General features: G+C 40.6%; 1 protein-coding gene across 10 annotated transcripts in view; it reads left to right on the forward strand.

The window, feature by feature from the left end:
• Positions 1–15,571, forward strand: part of LOC112151185 (partitioning defective 3 homolog) — a 327,527-nt gene extending 311,956 nt beyond the window's left edge. For 6 of the 10 annotated variants that reach the window (XM_024279918.2, XM_024279942.2, XM_024279928.2 and 3 more), the window contains 2 exons: positions 5,147–5,289; positions 13,867–15,570. In XM_024279918.2, coding sequence (XP_024135686.1) covers positions 5,147–5,289; positions 13,867–14,260 — 537 coding nt within the window. In that variant the 3' untranslated portion in view covers positions 14,261–15,570. Of the gene's footprint in view, positions 1–5,146; positions 5,290–13,866 lie in introns of all 10 variants that reach the window. The other 4 variants (XM_024279951.2, XM_024279959.2, XM_036216447.1 and 1 more) reach the window with 1 other exon arrangement.
• The last annotated feature ends 4,701 nt before the right edge of the window (positions 15,572–20,272 follow it).

The raw sequence follows: 20,272 nt of genomic DNA on the forward strand, positions 1-20,272 counted from the left end.
TATAAAAAAAAAAAATCGAAAGATTTTTGTATTTATTGGAAGTTATCAAGTTATAAACTGACCAATCGGATGCCTCAATAAAAGGCCTTCATGTCAAATGTTTGAAAAGTTTGACTGACATATTGTCCCCAGACCCCTTTGTGGACTCCTAACAAGCTTGGTCCAGTTCTCTTATACCTGGTTGGCTCCAGCGGCCCATGACCCGGAAAGCGATTCAGCAGGTTCTGAAGAAGGATTAATGGACAAATCTGGAAAATCTATACAAATCCTAGATATTAAATCCACTCTCAACTTGTATCAGTGTCTGACCTTTGGTTTAGTAAAAATATTGACCTAACCAACCTGTTACTGCAGCCCAGCTTTGGTTTTTCATGTCCTTAAGGAAACCCATGCAGATTCTGTGGAGTTTATCCTTAGACTCTGTATTTTTCTAAAACAAGGTGGTCTTAACAAGTTCAATCTAAGCCCCATCCCTTACTGTAGCTGTAGAGAATGAACTCTGAGTCCTCTTAGCCTTAAATCAGATAGAAACTCTCGGCAGTGCATCTCTGTCTTGGACCTTCAAGTCGTCTAAATGCAGCCACTTTTCCTGGATTATGATGATGTTTATTCTGTGCGATGGCTGTCCTGATCTCCTTTTTTCTTTGTTTGGGGGGAGAGAATGGAAGTTGCATGCTCTAATTCAATCAAGGATGACTGATGCCCACTCTCCCAGCAGCACAGCGCCAGACTTTATTGCAGCCATTTATACCACTATGGGAATAGAGCAGTTCATTCAGTTGATGTGGGGGGTTAGGGAAGGCATAATATTGCCTCTTGTATTATACTGTAACATTTTAATACTTCCATTATCTGAATTCCTTGAAGGCATTTTCCATTCTCCTTCAAGAACTTAGTGTTCATGCAAATGAGCCAACTTTCCCAAGAATATTTAACGGTCATGATCCTCTAAGGGAAAGTTTTTTTTTTTTTTACTCCAGTGAAAAATATTGAGTTTTCCATTTCCCCGTGGGCAGTTTTCAGTTCGTATATGGAAGCAGGGAAATGTTGGGGCTCAGCCCTCCCCGAGCAACAAGCCTCTGCCAGTTATAGCCCGAGGTGATGGCCCCCGCTTCATTTGGTTTAAAGGGGAGTCTCTTTAGCACCCGTAATCGTTTTATGGCCTCCCCATCAACTGATGTCCGGGCCGCTCCCTCGCTGCTCTCAACACATCTCACAGCCATAAAAGTGATTAGACCGGCTTTGTGCTGCCACTAATCTGCACACAATTATTGCACCCACACCGCTAATGAACATTGCAGGAGTTGTGGTACAAGTGTGGGTTAGACCTTGAGGGTGTGGGCTGTGTTTCTGGGAAAGAGATGTTGGTGTGTGCTGTTGTGTGTCGGCAACGATCTGTTTTTAGGCACAGACTGGTAGGAGGTCAGGTGGGGAGAGGGCTTTGCTTAGTAAAACTGAACTTTTTCAAGTATTTTGAAAGTTGTGAGTCCATCTGAGACCGAACAAACACAACATCAGGCCCAGTCTTTGACACCACTGTCTGTATAAAGCTGCATTTGCATTTAGTGGGGGAATTCTTACTTAAATTTTGAAGCGTTTAAGTGAGATGGACCCATTGGCGGTATGAGAGAACTGGAATGAGCGACTCCTCCCCCCTGGGTTCCAAACAGGAAGTACCAACTGGCTCCAAGAAGTCAAAATCCTTCTACATTTAATAAACTACTACTAGTCAGTCATTCTGTTTGTCAAAAAAAACCTTCTTGATCTGATACCTTTTTTTGGCAATCCTAAGTTTTGGTTTGTTACAAGTTATTTAAATTATAAACTGACCAATCAGATGCCTCAATAAAAATATGTTTTTCTTGATTGGTGAGAGTGGTTGCTATAGAAACTCAGACCGACTCCGACCAATCCCTGCTTACCGACAATTTCTAATTCCAACATGGCAACCTCTGTCTCCCAATAAAATGGTGACTGAATTGACTTCATTTGGTTGGAGCCAGTAAAGGTCATTTTCTATGCCAAGGGTGTCAATCATTCGGCCCGCCAGATGGTTTAATCAAGCCCAGTCATGAAGAAAGAAAATATAAAGATGTTTCTAGACCAATCCTTTGGCGACTTATGGTTATTTAAAGAAATGTCTGCAATGCTCAATTCCACCACTAGGGGAACAAAAAGAAATGCCGCCTTTACAAGAGAGCAAGAAATAAACTGCATTGTTTTTGCAAACACGTTCCACGTCTGGGTAAAACGCAGTTCGATTCCCTGCCAGCCTCACCGCTGTGAAGCTTCTAACTGTCGGGTGTGACACCACAATAACCAAAATACTGTTGTCAAAAAGATAATAATAGTAATAATAGCTCTAATAATAGTAAGTGATTAATCTAATAGGTTGTTTGAGGCATTTTTTCAAACTGAGAAAAAAAACAAAACAAAAACAAAGCTACAGAGAACATGTTGACCAAAGGTTATTTTGCTTTTACGGTTCTGGTTCGGCCCACTGGAGATCAGAATGTGGCCCTCAAACCAAAATGAGTTTGACGCCCCTGATCTATGACATCACACTCAGTCCAGCTCTCATATACAGTCAATAGGCGGTTCTAATCAGCCTAGCACAGGGGTTGGCAACTATGCGGCCCATTTAACTATTCAATCTAGCCTGTCAAACTGGAATAAATTAAACTGATAATCCCTAAATACGTTTTTATGTTCCCTGTTATTCTGCCATCTCCCCATAGATGGAGCTCAACAAATAAATTGACTTTTGTTTGGGTGCTGAAAGTCACTTTGCATTCATGGGGTATTGGAAGGTTTGTGTTTTTCCAACGTTCATGTGTGTTTTTCGAGTTATTTTTTAGATCTTCCAGCAGTTTCAGGGTTTTTTTTAATGGATATCAACCCATTGGTGGAATTGGCACTAAAATGATAAAAAAAAAAGCCAAAAACAAAAAAAAGGGCTCCCAAATATTCTATTTGAACTTAATATGTTCATTTTAGATCAAAATTAAAGCTTTTTTTTATTTTTTTGGTCCAGATTGCATGTTGTTTCCTTCTCTTATGAGGTGGATCATCAACATGTCTGCTCTGTCCACCCCTGATCTAGCACATCCAGCATTTGAGCCGTTCTTGTGATTTTACCATTCTCTTCGAATAGAATAAAACTTTATTGATCCAACAAAAGGGAAATTATTTTGTTACCATAGCTCTAATATAAATAGCAGATAAATAAATAACACTTTGGCTTCATTTTATTCCAATTTCTCTTTTATCTCTAACTCAAACGGTAAAATGTTTTCCTTCCGTCACCATGCAGAAACCACCGACATGTTCCGTTAGTTTGTCTGTCTCATTAACACCCACTAATATCCATCTCATCCCCGTTAGCTCTCTGAGTTCTACAGCATGGCTTTTCTCTCACACCCCCTCATCTGTCTCACCCTCATTTTGACCCAAGAGGAGGCCGGTTCACTGTGAGTCCGTCCCACTAACTCCCGGTAAGTCTCTGCACTTTTTGAGAATGGGAGGGGCTTATTTGGTTGTCTACGTCAGAGATACACACTTACTGTCATTAACCCACTAAACTATAGAAACTGTGTCGTAATCTCCTCTTGTTATGTTACATCTCTGTCCTTAACCCTTTAACACCTGAGGCGTCGCCAGTGATGCTGAAACCCAAAGTTTTTTACTTTTCAACGTGTGAACATAAACACTGGAGCTCCGGTGTTAAAGAGTTAACTCTGCAGTTCTCACTCGGAAGCACTTAATGTATCTTTACAGATTACACCTTAAGTAATCGCTTTTCCAAATCCAGTAATCCATAAAATGTGTCACTGTGTAATCTCAGTCTGCACCAACATCCATAATATCCTTTTCTTCTCTTACGCAACAACGTCCTGTTTGACTGTATTTGTTTTAAGGTTATGATGATATCTTGATGCTCTACATCTACCGTTCTCAACAGTTAAATGATCTAAGATGGGTTTTGAATAAGGAATTCTTTCGATTAACTAGTATATTTCTCTTCTGTTAAGTATATGCTGTGATTATGCTTGAATTTAGCCTTTTTCTTAAATGAATTTATATCATCTCTGTTTCTTTCTTCACCTTATGGCTCTTCTTCTGACACTTACCTGAAATATCTCAATACCTTTGATTTGTTCAGATGATTTATATATATATATATATATATATATTAGTTTCAGATGTGCCACCAGACATGGTTATGCAATTAGTACACCTGGTTATGAAAGCAGAGAAGGTGAAACCTATTTTTCCCATCCAGTTGAGTAACTGTCTTGTGGTAGAGTAAAATACCATCAAATCACAAGATTTGAGTGGAAGAAAAGCATAAAATTAGCTTGTTTTATGTTACATTTATATCAGGTGGACATAAAGGTTTGTTTTCATTGAAAAAACAGATGTCCATCTTTTACTAAATTGCCCAATGAAAGCATTTCTGCATCTCTGAGAGCTCCGAAGACTGCAAAGGGTATCTGTTTAACTGCGGGGGTGGAACCATCCCAGCAGTTCAGAAGTCAAAGTAGCACTATGAGAGAACAGCAGCTGTAAATGTCAGGTATTAGACTGTGACATTACTGTCACAGTCTAATACCTGACATTTAGCTCGGTCAGCAAAACATTTTTCTGTTTCTAATTAAGGTTAGAAAAAAACTTTGATCGTCCACAGAATTTAAATCACCTTTTGTGATGTTGTGTAGGTCATATTCAGAGCAGAACTGAACCGGCACCTCTGAAGGCTCCTGTTCTGGTGCCGGGGGGAGGGGGAGGGGGCCTCTCTGGATTGGATTTGATTCATTACCTCCAGCGAATGCTTAAACACGTTGAGATCTCTGGAGTTGGGAAGCCCAGTCGTCGCCTCGGGCGCCAAGTGATCCTTGAGCTGTTAGAAATCTGCTGGGCAAAGCTTCTTTCCTCAGGGTTTTTTGATTTTATTTTTTTTATTTAGGGGCTGACACAAGAACCTTTCAAGGACAAAAACTCAGCAGGGAGCCCCAAGAAGTAGTTAGAGCAAGAGCAGTCATTTAACTCTCTCCCCGTCACACTTGACCAACATTTTATTCCTGTAAATAAAAGATCGTCTCTGATGGTTTTGCATGGCTAACAGGCTGCGTGCTAATGTTTCCAGTCAAACGTCAACAGCAACGGGCCGAGCGGGTACAGCCAACCGGGTCGGCACTCGGTGTCGGTGGAGGTGCAGATGCAGCGGCAGAGGCAGGAGGAGAGGGACTCCTTTGCTCAGCAGCAGCGGCAGTACAGCTCCCTGCCCCGGTAAGAACCAACGGACTGTCTCAACACAAACATGGAAAGTTAAAACAGTTGTGATTTGTTGTTTCTCCCATAATGCAATTTTCTTTGGCCAGCAGTTTTTGAGATTTTTGTTTTTTAAAGGAATTTTTCTTTTATTTTTGTGTTAGCATTTTGAGTGGGCCAGTTTGACCGACACACAAATATTTCTTAAAACATTAACACTTTAAAGACCCACTCCAATGAAAGTGGTGTCTTTGTTGTTTTTAACATGTTATTGTGGCATTTTTTCAAAATGGATGACATTCACAACTAATGGATAGTGCCCGACGAGGACATCACGGACTGGAACTTGTTTTTTAGATGTACATTATCACTGGTCTATATCACTTTAATCCACACACTGCAGCCACTCATAACTGAGTATTTATCTGAACCAGAGGTACAAAAAAAAAATCATCTTAAAATTGCATTTCTGAGTATTTAGTTATTCAAATTTTTGTGAATCTAAATCTGATGAAAAAATGCTGTTAGTAAAAAGATGGTATTTGTAGCTTAAAAAAGCTCCCTGCTTCACTCCATTCTGATACTTTCAGACGAGCAGATCCATGAACGTCTTTGTTTTCTTCTCCTGAGCTGGAATCTGGATCAAATCTGTGCGGCTGGATAGCTCTGATGTTGCTCGCCATTTTTGTTGCACCGGTACTGTTAGGTTGGGGTTGTGAGGGGCTGTAAGCTAGTGGGAGAGAGTGTAAATGCAGGGAAATTTCATTTAGACTGAAAGTGATTCATGCATCAGGGGCGTTGAGTTTCAATGTTAAGTCAATGTGCAGACGCAATCTGAGGCCTGTAGGGCGATTTGGGCGTCAGGCCCAGCACGTCAAGAGTTCAAAAAACGAAACTTTGGCGACCAATCAGGGACTCAGCTTTTATCACATGACTTTCCTGTTCAGCGGGTAGAATACAAAGCCAATATGGCCGCTCAAAGTGAGAGTTCTCGTCCTGAAATTCCATCCATTTTCTTAGCCCATTGGAGCCACAGGGTTGCTGGAGCCTATCCCAGCTATTGTCAGGTGAAGGCGGGGTACACCCTAAATGACCTGATGTTATCTTGTGCTCATTTCTAACTTATATAATTTGGACAGAATATATATTTTATGGAGAGTAAAATATTGAAAGTTATTTAAGGTTTAAGTGAATTTATTCTGGAATAATATTCCTGTCTTTTTATTATTCATAATTATGTTAAAAAGTTACAGAGTTACGGTTTTAAAAATTGGCATTCTGCCAGCTTTTTGGACTATTTGGGGATTTTACTAAGATTGTTTAGGCTTTTTTTTTTTGTTTAGCTAATATTTCTGTTACATGCTAGCTGTTTTGGCTAATTTAGGTTTTTATTTTAGTTTTTTAGGCTGCTTGAAGTTTAGCTATTTTTTCAGCTACATGCTAGCTGTTTTGGCTAGCATAGATTTTTTAATATATAGTTTTTTGGGGGGTAATTTGGCATTTAGCTAATATTTTAGCTGGTTATCAGCTTCAGCATTTTCATCTATCAGCTTCAGCGATTTTAGCTATCAATTTCAGCATCTCCAGGAGCCACATGCAGCTTACATCATTCACACTAGCATTATTGCAGGTAATGCTACATTTCTAGTTCATAACTATGTTAAAAAGTTACGGCTTTAAAGATTTCAAATTTTAGTGTTCAATAGATGTTCATCCTGTTCGGCCCACAACCTAAGATGTGTTTTGTATTTTGGCCCCCTGTGTGATTGAGTTTGACATACTCGCCCAAAACAGATCCTGAAAGAGATTCAGTGGTTTGAGAAAACGGACGGATGGATATTCATGTAATTTCTCAACCAAATGATTCACAAAAGCCTAATAGAAAAGTCTGCTCCTTTTGTTTCTAGATTATAAATCCCATTACTTTATTAATTTAAGTGATAAAAACCTGCCTTTGTCCTCCAGAAGCCCACAGATCCCATTTGTTCAAATTGGATTTTTATTGTTAACCCCCCCCCCCCTTCACCGTCTGCAGCTTCCTGCTTTACTAAGAAATCATTTGCTTTGTGCCCCATTATTTAGCCATTTAAAAAGAATTAAACACATATTCAGTCACCGTGAGCTCATGGTTTCTGTCCACACACTGTACTTATCAGCTGATCTAAGTGTTTCCATGGTGACAGCTCTTTATGGGATTCTACATCAGTCCAGACTAATTTTGTCCAGGAGTCGAAGCGTCTGATAACACACGCTCTTTGACATTACCGTAAATCTTGAACCGTTAACGCGATCAACGTAAATCAGCTGATTCTGTCGTATCTTGATCGCGTAATCATTTCACTACCTTTGTGATTCTGGAAGAATCACGTCCTGATTGGTCCTGGAGATTTACCGCTGTTTTCCAGTTCTCTATATACTGCTTTGTGCCGATTGGCTGAACAGGAAGGGCGGAGAGAGCTGGGAAACGGGCATGGTGGTAGATCTGGAGGACCAGGATGGGGAAGCACTCCTCGACAGCACATTGTGTTTTCATCCACACTTCCTCTAAGCTCTGATGTGGGTCTACCAGACTGAAAGGCTTGATGTTTCTCAGCTGTCCCTCCAGCATCTGCTCCACTTCTTCTGGTCCGTACCACAGTGCTTGTTCTCCAGTGGTGAGCTGCTCCATCGCTAACATTTCCCACTGATTCCATGAATAAACAGTTTGGAGAAAAGCAGCTGGGATGTCTTAGGAACACACACACAGCTGCTGGGTTCTGCTCATTGTCTTCTTGCTGTGTTTGGGGAAGTCCTTCAAGATGTCAGCTTTGCCGTCATCAGTCGCTTTTGGTTGGGGCTTTAAGTCTTTTTATGTGGAGGGTGTACAGTCGGACTGCATGAACTGAATCAGGATTGATCAGTTTCCAGGTTTGAAAGCATCAATTCAAGGAGTCAAAAACAAGTCAGGTGGTCCAAAAGTACAAAGCCCTCAATATTAAAATTAAAAAATAATATTAATAAGAGGTCAAATTAATTAATTTGTGGGCACAAGTTAGCATTTTGCCCACAAATCAGTATTTTAGTATTATCAATTCCTACCAATAATTTGTGACCACATAATACAAACTTGTACGCATTAAATGCTAACTGATGAGTAAATTTGCAAATTTGTGCCCACAAAGTACTTGTTTGTACCGCAAAAATGCTAATAAAATTTACAACCTACACACAGAATGCTAATTCTGACAAACAAAATGCTAAATTTTGGCCACAATTTGTACCAACAAAATGCTTATTTTTTTACCCAAAAAATGCTCATTTGTCCCACAAAATGCTAATTTTTACCCCCAAAATTTTAATTTGTACCCAGAAAACGCTAGTTTGTGTCCATAAAATGCTAATTTATCTTACAAATTGGCAAGTTGTATCCACAAAGTGCTAATTTTTTACCCACAAATCCTAGCTTGTATCCACAAAATGCTAATTTTATCCCACAAAATGCCATTTTATACTCCAAAAATCCAATTTTGTACCCACAAAATGCTAGCTTGAGCCCACAAAATGCTAATTTTGTCGCACAAAATGCCTATTTGTATTACCAAAATACTCATTTGTGTCACAAAGTGTTTGTATGCTCAATTTCCTAATTTGTCCCACAACTTGCTAATTTGTACCCCCAAAATGTTAATTTTTGTCCCCAAATCATTACAGTGTGTTTCAGGTTATTATGCAAATATTATGTTTCTGTGTTTTTTTTCTAAATTCTAAATGTAAAATGACAGCATAATTTTCAAGTCACTCACAGGAGTCTGAGATTGATTTCAGCCATCCAAGACACAACATCATCCATGAGTTTAATTGAAACAAAAAAAAAAGTATCTTTTTGATACTTAAATACAATTTGCATCATCATTTGGAACACTGGAGTAAACATTTTGGTGTTTTGTTTATCTTATGTTCAGAGCTCCGCATGAAAGATATTTTTGTAACGTCTGCGTATTAGAATGATTCTCTTCCTTTTCAAAGAATATTTCAGGAATAAATCCGATTTCCACCTTGATGTTGGTTAAATTCAACTGCGTGATTACCTTTTTTCAAACTCTGAGAAATCTTGACCCAACCAGATCCATATGGCATTTGTCCTTCAGCACAAATCACATTATGTTCCCTTGCTCCACCATTGTACTCTAATCCACCGTTATCACCATAAATCCATTCTGTGATAAATATTGCAAATAGCTTTGCTGAAAGATTAATGAAGCGCCGTTGCGCTCCAGTGGTCGGAGGCAGCATCCTGTGGCCACAGCGCTTTACTTTTGCCCTAATTCCATGAATAAACTGAATAAACAGTTTGGATGAAGCCGGCTGTGACATCTTGAGAAAGTGGTTTGATTGTTTGGCTTTGAGCGGAAGAGCATTGTGCGCAGCCAGAAGCGCAAGCGACCCCGCCCTTGATGGGAGTCAGATGCTGCTGAGTTGGTGGTGAGGATCTCTGGACTGTGATTGGAGGGCTGATTAACCACCGTGGCGTTCCTTAAGAAAATAACTTTCCCTGCAGTTAAAGGTCAGCAAGACCTCCGTCCTAAACGGGATCCGCTCCTGTAAATAAAACCTCTGACATTTGAGACATCAGTGAGGAATGAAGACCTCTTATATTCATCATGGGTGGGCGCCATTTGTCTTCTTGTCAGAGTAATGGCATTATGGGAGAGCGGTGGCTTCCTGCCGCCGCACTGACATTTGGTCTGTTTTTATCTGCATCATGTGTCACCTGTCGGTCCAACCTTTGTTTTAAGCCTCCTCTTTTGTCAAATTTTCCTCATTTCTTTCCCATCAGAGAATGTAGGGAATGCAGAGCCGTGCAAACCTCTGTATTTCCAGCGCACGCCGGCTCCCTTTTGGCGCCGCATCCGCCTGGTTTGCATTTCTCAGCAGGAAGGCAGGCCGGCTTCGGCCCCCTTTGTCAACATGTGAAATGAAATCGGACGCCGGGGACACCCATCTCTGCGAAATTGAAGTAGCTGAAGCGTGTGCAAGAATAAACCTGAGCCACATCCCCTTATCTCGCAGATTGAGGAGCGTATCCATTCCCAAACGCTCCCAATCTCCGCTGAATAAAAACAAAGGTCTTTTCTCTTCCCATTAAGGACATTTTCTTCTCTGCCTTTTCCAAATGCTTTAATCCAAATGCAGGAATAATGTGATTTCTTCACAGCTGGCTGATAAACCTGCTAATTATGCATGGCTGTGAGTCAAAAACCCATTGATGCCATTGTGCTTCATCTTCTGCTGCGCCCTTTTCTCTTGTTCTGCCCCCCCAGAGATAAAGCTGGGGGCTGCTGGATGCATATGCATGTCACGCGGATGCCACAAAGAACCCAATCAAGCAGAATCCAGACCAGATTCCCCACATCTGGATCTGCAGTCTCCCAAATTTGTGGCACTCGACTGTGTGGAGACGAATCCGCCGAGGGCGAGGCGGCCGCCTCATTTTTCTCACCGCCGAGGCTCCATTATTACCATCCGTCAGAGCCAGGTTCCAGGCGGTGGACTTAACAGGCTGGAAGACTTTGACGCGGTTAGGTTTCCCGTGTGCTGCTGCTGCTGTCGCCCAGAGCAACGCCGGGATGGCGCCTCACTTTTGTCTTTGCTGCTGAAAGAAAACTAGAATTTTCAGCACAGATGCTTGTGGAATTTTCTGCAGTTTAATAGATTTGCATTTTTGCAAAAATAAATTTTGGAAAAAAAAGTTTGCATTTTTTTGACATGTATAACCCTCAAATCTTCAGGACGAAGTGAAACAAAGCTAGAACTCTGTTTGTGATGGATGTAACAATTCTTTGTGAGTCGGTAAAAAAACAGATTCAAACACGTCAACATGTTCATCGATCCAGAAGATTTAAAAATCAGTTTGTCTCGGCATGTGCCTACATTTAGAAATGCAGAGCAGATGGGATTTCTCCATGCAGGCTCGCTGTGAGTGTGTGCGCCTGTGTGTGCACGAAGCAGAGGGGCAGCGTGTTCTTTAGCTGCGCTCCAGTCCTTGAAAATTCCTGCAGCTCCTTCAGATTTAAAAGTTTCACATAAGTCAGTCCTTCCTGGATGTTGCAAACTTAACTTTTAGCGCAAATTCAAGCAAACCGAGATTTGTTCCTCACCCTGTTACATTTTCATCACAGCTTTGACCAACCGCGACAACAGTCATGGGTGACGACTCAGATTCACATCTGTTTCCTTTCTGACTCCTTCCCGGGAGCCGTGCTCTTTTTTTTTGGTTAACTCTCTTTAGCTCTCTGTCCTTTTATCTCTACAAACTGCGCATGAACATTTGCGCTGAGTGGGCACAGGTGCGGAGCGGTTCATCACACGTGAAGTACACGTGAACTGAGTGTGAAAGGATTTGTGATCATTTCTGTATTACATATAATTTTGTATTTGTATTGAATCCTTTCTGTTGGTAGGAAAACAGACAGTTTGATTTAAAAGAAAATATTTAGGCCTTTAAATACATTTAATTCATTGCATTGAGGAAAAAAAAAAAATCTGATAAAAATTGAAATCATGACTTTTAAATTGTGACTTGACTAAATAATTACATCCCTACTCTTTACTGACTTTTATTCTGAAATCTTTTGCTTCTCTCAAAGGTAAGTAGATATATTTTTTCTATAGCTAACATGTCTTTTTTAGAAGTGAATGACAGCTCTAACAAGTCCTGCGTCTCGCACACGTCTCTTTCTCTGGATCGCTTCATGTCAGTCTGCTGCACAAGGTGACCTTTGCTGATGGGCCTGGTTGTTGTTGTGAGGCCGGTTTTTCCAACAAGCTGCCAACATTTATTTAACCATGAAGCTTTGATGGATCAACAAAAATGTTTTATTGTCATTTTCCTCAAAACACAGATAAATAGAAGTAAAAATGTCGCTTGAAAAACAGCGGTCCCTTGTTATAGCACGGTTCATCGCTTTTTTGTGTTATTTATGAATCTACTTTTAACAATGCATTGTGTTCTGCATCCTGATTGGCTGATCGTCAATCTGTATCCTCTGTGCTGTTTTATGTACAGCAGAGGTATGGCGTTAAATTTCCGCCAAAACTCTCCCACGAGCATGCATCAAACTCCATGCACGTAATAAATGCTGCATGGGCGCAGGACCGTCTCCACGCCCGTTCCTTTACCCCTGCGCGCTCGTGAAACCTCTTCTCCGCCCTCGTGGGAGCATTGTTATGCTCCTGTGACCTCTCCCGCTCGGCTCTAAAAGTATTCCTACGCCCCTAAAACTAGTTCCGCCCCACGTGGAGGACTGTGCGCTTGTGGAGCTTCTCCTGCATGCCCATGTGAAACATATCATTTGTTTTTCAAATTAAAACTAAAAATTAAAACAGGGAAACACGATATCTAAACTACTGCAGTAAAACTGATCATTCTTGATGTAGCCTCACATGAGCTAACTGCTTTCAGTAGATGAAGAAGCTAAAAACAAATTTGAAAAAATTCAGTTTATTGATAAATCCATGAATCAACAACTGTGATTTAGCCTGTACAATAAATCAAAAATGTATCGATATCGCGATACCAGCTTGTGTGATACGTGTATTGCAAAGACAAGGTAAACCGCGATAAATGGTTACCTTAAAGCAGAGGTGTCAAAGTCAATCACACAGGGCGCCTAAATCCAAAACACACTTTAGGTCACGGACCGAACAGGATAAACATTTATTAAACACTTCAAAAACTCAGTTTTTAAAACTTTAAAACAATAACCTTTTAACATACTTATGAACTAGATATATAGCATTACCTGTGATAATGCTAGTGTGAATTTATAGCTGAAAAGACTGAAGCTGATAGCCAGCTAACATATTAGCTAAACTCCAAAATAGCCTAAAAAATCTTAGTAAATGCCAAAATAGTCCAAAAGCTAGCAGAATTAAATGTTTAAAACTTTTAAACTGTAACTATTTAACATAATTATGAATAATAAAAAGGCAGGAATATTATTCCAGAATAAATCAACTTAAACTTATTTTAGTCTCCACAAAAATATATTTTTCAAAATTATACAAGTTAGAAATGATTGCAAGATAACATCGGGTCATTATAACAATAAAATAAAATGATCTGGAGGGCCGGATCCGGCCCCTGGGCCTTGACTTATACACATGTGCCTCAAATGTTTACAAACATGCTTTGACAGAGAAACCATGATGTTTTTAAAAAGCCAAATTGTACACTGCTTACATTGTTTGTAATTGTTGTCCGTATTAGTCTTGCCCAGTACCACCAGAAAGATAGATCATTATTCTTTGGTGTGTTTCACAGACGAGATCTAACTTATTAAGAGAACTTTCAGTATAGCTTGCGCTGATAAATAAATAAAACGTTTGCAGTGAAATGGAAATGATGGATTTTGTTGTTGTTTTGCTATTTGTTTATGTATCAGAAGTCATATCAACATCGCAATAGCTCCCTAACATCGCACATATCATGATCGCAATACGAGTTTTCCTCATATCCTGCAACGCTAACTATGATGTAGATGACAGATTACATGTTCAGGTTAAATTAATCTTCCTTTTGTGTTTATTATGCTTTTGTTTTTGTGTTTGCATTAGGCAACCCAGGAAGAATCCCAGCACCATCTCCCAGGACTCCTGGGATAAGGCGTACCCACCGGGCGAAGGATTCCAGACGGCTAAGGACAATCCTCGCTACTCCAGCTATCAGGGCTCCAGGAACGGATACCCAGGAGGCGGCGGCGTCAACGCCCGAGTCCTCCTGGAGGCCCAGGAGCTGCTGAGGCAGGAGCAGAGACGCAGGGAGCAGGAAGCCAAAGGAAAGCTGATGCAGGAGAGCGGCGGGAAAAGCAGCTACGACGGCTACGCGGTCCACCTGAAGGACCCGGCCTCCCCGAAGGGGCCGTACCGCCACGACGTGCCGCCCTCGCCCTCGCAGCTCGCGAGGCTCAACAGACTGGGGTCGGAGAAAGGGAGACTCTTTTATTCTTGAGGATCTGGATTGAAGGATGAACGGCTGTGCTCAGCAGAAATGTCAAAAACTACCTAAAGGTCTTATAGCTTAGCGGCGGTCTTGGAGGTAAACAGTTGTGAAGTCTGCACAGCATGTGGGTGTTTGTGTTGGATCCCCCGCCGTGCCTCTGACCTATACCAGCTGTCAGTCACTCACTCAGCCACCTACACCCATTAGCTGCTCAGTGCCTTCTCTGCGCTCCAGAACACGACGCTTGTTCAGAACCGCTCTGATTCATCCCGATCCGGCGCCGCCGTGTTCTGACAATCAAGCAGGCGAACGAGTGGGCGCTCTTTGGAGTCCTCAGGAAGGCGTAAGTTTCTGTGCGTGGGCAGGTGACAGGTACACGTTTAAGTCGGCGTGTCCCACGGCGGCTCTGTCAGAAAATCCGCTGCTCCTGATTTCTCGGCTTCTCTGTTGTCGTCTCACGGGGGGAGCAGAGAAAACAAGGTGAGGTGTGGGAAAGAAAGCAGGGCACGGCGTGTGTGAGCGTTATTAATAAAAGGCCCCTTCATACATGATTCATACTGTGTGCTTCCTCCTCCTCGGTGGAGGAGACTCGTAGACAGCTCTGATCCTCCGCCTGGCCCCCCGTCCCTGCTCCGAATGGGACTGCTGGGCCTGAGCTGCCGTCCTCTCCCACCTTCATTCTCCTCTCGTTTGCTCACAATCCGCCCTCATCTCATCTCACCCTCCCTCCCCCTCGCCTCTCCAGTCGGTCCCATCGCTGAATTTTTCATCAGGAGCCACCTGCTGCCTGTCAGAGCCAGAGGACGCTGCCACCGGCGGCTCCGAGCTGGACCCAACCTGTGACCGAGAGGGCAGCAAATCAGGAGGAAAGGAGATGAAACAGAGCCCTTTCTCCTGTTTGTGACATAAAGCTCGTTGTTTTTCTGTATTTGGTTTCAGTGAGCATTTAGACGACGCTCCTGGAGGCAGCCAGGGAGGCCATCATGACAACAAGGCGCTTTGCTGAAGCTACGTTCACAACGCCTTCTGTGACTGGCGTCCATTCGGACACTTCCAATAGGAAGTTGAAGTAAGCATGCATAAACATGCATGCTGCTATGCAAGTTTGTTTTTGGGCTCTACAGACAAAACGCCATTGAACGCACACGGAAAAATAAACCAGTTGAACTTTGACCAATCAGGAGCTCTGATTTGCTAATATAGGAGTCTGCGACCTGCGGCTCCAGATCCACATGAGTCTCTTTTATCTCTCCATGGTGGCTCCTTGGACAAATAAAATAAGTCATGGAGACTGTTGATCCAGACATGTCGACCGTCAGAGTCAGCAGCTCCCCATAACCAAAACTACATAAAGAAAACAAATAAACAAAACCTGAAAACTAAGACTACCAAACCCAAATTAAAATAACAAAACCCAGCAGTGTAAGACTGCTGAGGACAAAGAGTGGAAATAAAAAAAATAAAAATAAAATAAAATAAAATAGCATTTTTTTTTAAAGTAAGGATTACTTAATTAATTTCATTTGTAAATTGATGTCTGAGGTTCACATAGATGATAAACTATGTAGGTTTTTACATCCTGTTGACCTGAAGACGTCTTGTTTGTTCAACTCTACCTCCAGAATGAACAGATTTATATGTAAAGAAAAACTTTGGTAAAAAGTTTGATCTTTTATGAGTTAAAAACACATATAATCTTGTGCAGCACATCAATGGTTATTAAAAAAATCAAATTTTGAGAAATGATAGGTTCTTTATTATGTTTTTGGTTTTGTTCGTTCCAAAAATTGACATAATTCATATTTATTATTAAAAGAAGGTCATAATCCAAATTTTTGAAAGGTTGAAGTAAGACTATACGGCTCCTTCTAGGTTTTGACTAGTAGAAAATGAGCCTAAATGGCTCTTTTACTGTGCTAGCCTCATCCAGAGGAAGTCCCTTAAGTCCCGACCGTTTATAAATTAATTATTGAGGAGATATGTATATGTTTGGTTTGTGTCCATTTGGAATTCTATATGTGAAAAAAAAGCAATAGTTGCTCTGACATTTCTTTCTTCCAACTGTGAGTCTGAGCGCGTGTACTACAGTCAAAGCGGCACAAATGTTACTCCAGGTTTTTTCTTTCACAGCTCTATTCCGATATATGAAAGACTTGGTGTCGTAGAATTCCGACCGAGCACAAACCACAATCATTGATCTCTCCTTCATGATCAATGTTTAAATGTTTGCCACATCTGTGTTTCATAAAGGACACTCCCAAATCCTCCTCCCTGATTAGTCAAAGTTTAACTGCTTTAACTTTCAGCACTCGTTTTAACCGCCGCATGTTCTGTATGTAGAGCCCACAAACGGACGCAAAAACGTGTGTAGTGACGCATGAACGCTACACTTTTGAAGCCCCACTCTGACATCCCCCTCTCCTCTGTCTTCGTCCTCTGTTTCATCTGGTCCAAAAAACAAAAAGGATACAAAAATAGTCTATAGAAATAAAGTTTAGAAGTTTGAATTACAAAAGGGGGTTATACAAATGTACATCTTGAGTGTCAGAGATTCATAACCTCTTATTGTAACAGTAACACAAGAAGCTTTCAGCTCTGATGTGTCTCAGCTGCTGGACAGGACGAGTTCAAAACGCACATTCACATACACCGTTCATTAGAACGCGCATCTCTGAACGTAGCCTCAGAGATTGGGGATGAGGCTGGTGTGTCTGCAGGTGTTCTAGACATCTATACCCTACTGATCACCATCAGGTGTGTTCGGCCAATCAGGTCACAGCAGGGTGGGATGTGTTGGAAAACAAGCAATACCCCTCCCGCGCTCTAAAATCCTCGGCCACAGTCAGTTCCAGATTCAAATCTCTAGACATGGAATCCTGCAGAAGATTATATTCATTATAAAGCAGCAAATGAATCTCTAGAATGTCGTTTCTGCACTGTAAAAAATAAAAGATCCATTAGCTAAAGCTTTCACTTTTTACAGTGTGTGTTTCAGAATCTGCTGGAATGACGTTGGTCGTTTAACGGTAAAAAAGTTAGAGTATGTTAATGATTTTGTGTTTAAGCGTCACCGGCCACGCCCCCGGTGTCAAAGGGTTAAACTGATTGAGATTACGTTTAAAACAAGAAGATTACAATTTCCCTTAAGATCAAATTTATTAAAACTTCTATTTTGTGAACTTCAGTCGAGATTTTATGCGATTTCAAATGTTTTTTGAGGATTGACGCCGAATAATAAAACTGACATTTTTCAAATGAAACAGTTTGGATTTTAGGACCTTCAATTATTTACATTTTCACGTCGTTAATAATGCGACTTGTTTTTGCCAAATGTTTCATCCTGGAAGACACGCTCACACACGCTGCTGGAACTCTGCCGTAGGTGGCAGCCGATGTTTTCCGCCTGAACGTTTGTGACGGCGTCGCGTCTGCCTGCGAGCGAGACAGAGGGCGAGCTTGAAACAAAAGACGAGCACAGAGAAGCTGTGGAAAACAAACAGGCGGTTTAAACGCCACCTCCCTCCTACACACATGCACAGCGGAGCGGCATTATCTCCTGTCTGCTAATGAATGAAGCGCTGCGCTGGGAGCGCTTCTGCTTCTTTACAGGAGACGGCGCACAGGAAACACGTAGGAGGATTCCAGACGGAGGGAAATTTGGGCAATTTTTTCCCTTTTTTATGAGGCAAAAAGTGACTTTTTGAGCCTTTCGAGCCCCACCTGAGAGATGAAAGAAGCTGTTTGACCTCTGCCCCTTCAGTCTATCATGTCAAAAAGTGCCTGAGAATGAAACACGAAGAGGGACACAACGTTTGTGACTGCAGCACATCAACTGTGGTTTTATCATAACTATCCTATGAATTTGTGTCATTTTTGTATCGTTTGTGCGAGCGCCGGTGAGTGTGACACGGCCTTCCTACATGAAGTCGATGATGTGCAATGTGCTTTTTTTTCAGAGAACATTTACACAATGTGTGGAGAGATGTCTACAGACTCTTGTACAGATCAAGTTTAGAATAAAAGCTAAAGGCTGTTCCGTCCTGCTCCCACTCGTCTATTATTTTTTTAATTGTTAACACGATCAACGTAATTCCAGCAGATTTTAAAACTTCACAATCTGCTGGAATTACTTTGATTCTGTTGAAAAGTTCCAGTACATTAAGATGTCGTGTTTAAGCGTCAGCGGCGGCGCCGCAGCTGTTAAAGGGTTAAATTTTTGGTTCAACTTCTGGAGTCTGTCGGATGCAAACAAGTTAATGTGGCGAGATTGTGAATTCCTCGGGGACCGATAAGACCGCGGCGGATGTACGGACACGACGGAGCGCGGCGTTGGCCCGCTGTGCGCTCACACGGCCGCTGAAGGCTGTGAGGTCATCTCCTTAAATACCCCCGCTTCCTGTTATTGACTCCATCCTCGGGGGGCCGCTTGAGCTTCTGTTTTTCTCCTGCAGGTTAAAGGTGACATCCTAACCAAATACTATTAAAGCTCCGTCAGATCGGCAGCTGTGCGCTGAGTGACAAAGAGGAGGAACAAAGCAGCGAACGTCCGTCACCTTTTATTCTTAGTGGAAGGAGGCTTTTTAAAATGTTGTTTTAACATTCCAAACACTTTTTATAACAAACCTAAAGTGGAAAAACTCCAGATTCAACCAACCTTTTTTTTTTTTATTTCTTCTTTTTACATCTGCAACCTGAGACTTCAGAGCCACAAAATAATGAAAATAATTTCAGTTTGGAAACAGAAGAGTTACTTACTTACCATGAATTAACAATATTTTTTAGATTTTAATTAACCTTTATTTTGCCGAAAGCATCAACACAAGAAAATAAAATACAGTTAAAAGAAAATAAAATGCAAATAAAACAAAGTAAAATAAAGTTAAAACAGTTGCAACCTAACAAAATAGGTAGAGTTCAAACTAAGTAGTTTGAAGTTTTATTTGGTTGGTTGTATGCATTCAACATTTCCCACCCTTTAAATGATAGTTAGTTACATCAGCCAAACAAGAATGTACTGAAGCTTCATGCTTATAAAAGCTCATCCAAAAATAAAACAACTTACACAGAAACAAAAGTGAACATCAAGTTCACAAGTACGCCACAAACATGGAAAACACAATTTATATATATATATTCATTTGTATAAGTTCATAGACATATACATAAATGCTATAAATACATATATTACAGCTACATACATACATAATTACACTTGCGTATACTAATACAAAATTAAGTTTCACTTGTATTGATCAATTTTTACATTTCATCAGTAACCTACATTTTTGAAGAGTATTAACTAATTTAATATCTGTATTTAAAGAATTCTAAAGTTTTGTTCCAAAAACAGAAGGAAATCTCCGTTTTACATTTGATCTTGCCCTGTACGATTCAAACATAAATTTACCTCTTAAATTATAATGCTCCTCTTTTCTCTTAAAGAATGACGGCACTCTCAAGACCAAACAATTTTGAAAGACACCAAAAGAAATTTCCAACATTCTTACACGCACAATATCCACAAATTTTAATGTTTTGGATTTTTTAAACAGTGCATTAGTGGACTCCTGAAAACCAACTTTATTTATTAATCTAATTGTTGTTTTTTGAAGTTTAGTTATTTGATCAATATTTGTTTTGTTTATATATATATATATATGTATAAATTTCACTACAATACTGGAAGTATGGAAGAATTAAGGTTGAATATAAAATATGCAAACCTTTTGTACTCAGTGTTCTTTTAGTTCTATGAATGATACCTAAGGCTTTAGATATTTTGTTTTTTATATATTCAACATGTGGTTTCCAATTAAGCTGGTGGTCAATAATGACTCCAAGGAACTTTGTTTTGTAAATACGTTCAATTTCTATCCATGAAAATGAAGTTTTTTGTTTTCCTTTATCTGCACCAAAAACCATACGTTCCTTTCATTTAAAAATGAATTATTAGTCTCAAACCAATTTTTTTATTAAATGAACTCCCTTTCTATTTCTATAGTTAATTGAAAAATATCTTGA

The sequence above is a fragment of the Oryzias melastigma genome, linkage group LG17 (genome assembly GCF_002922805.2).
Source record: "Oryzias melastigma strain HK-1 linkage group LG17, ASM292280v2, whole genome shotgun sequence".
NCBI lineage: Eukaryota > Metazoa > Chordata > Actinopteri > Beloniformes > Adrianichthyidae > Oryzias > Oryzias melastigma.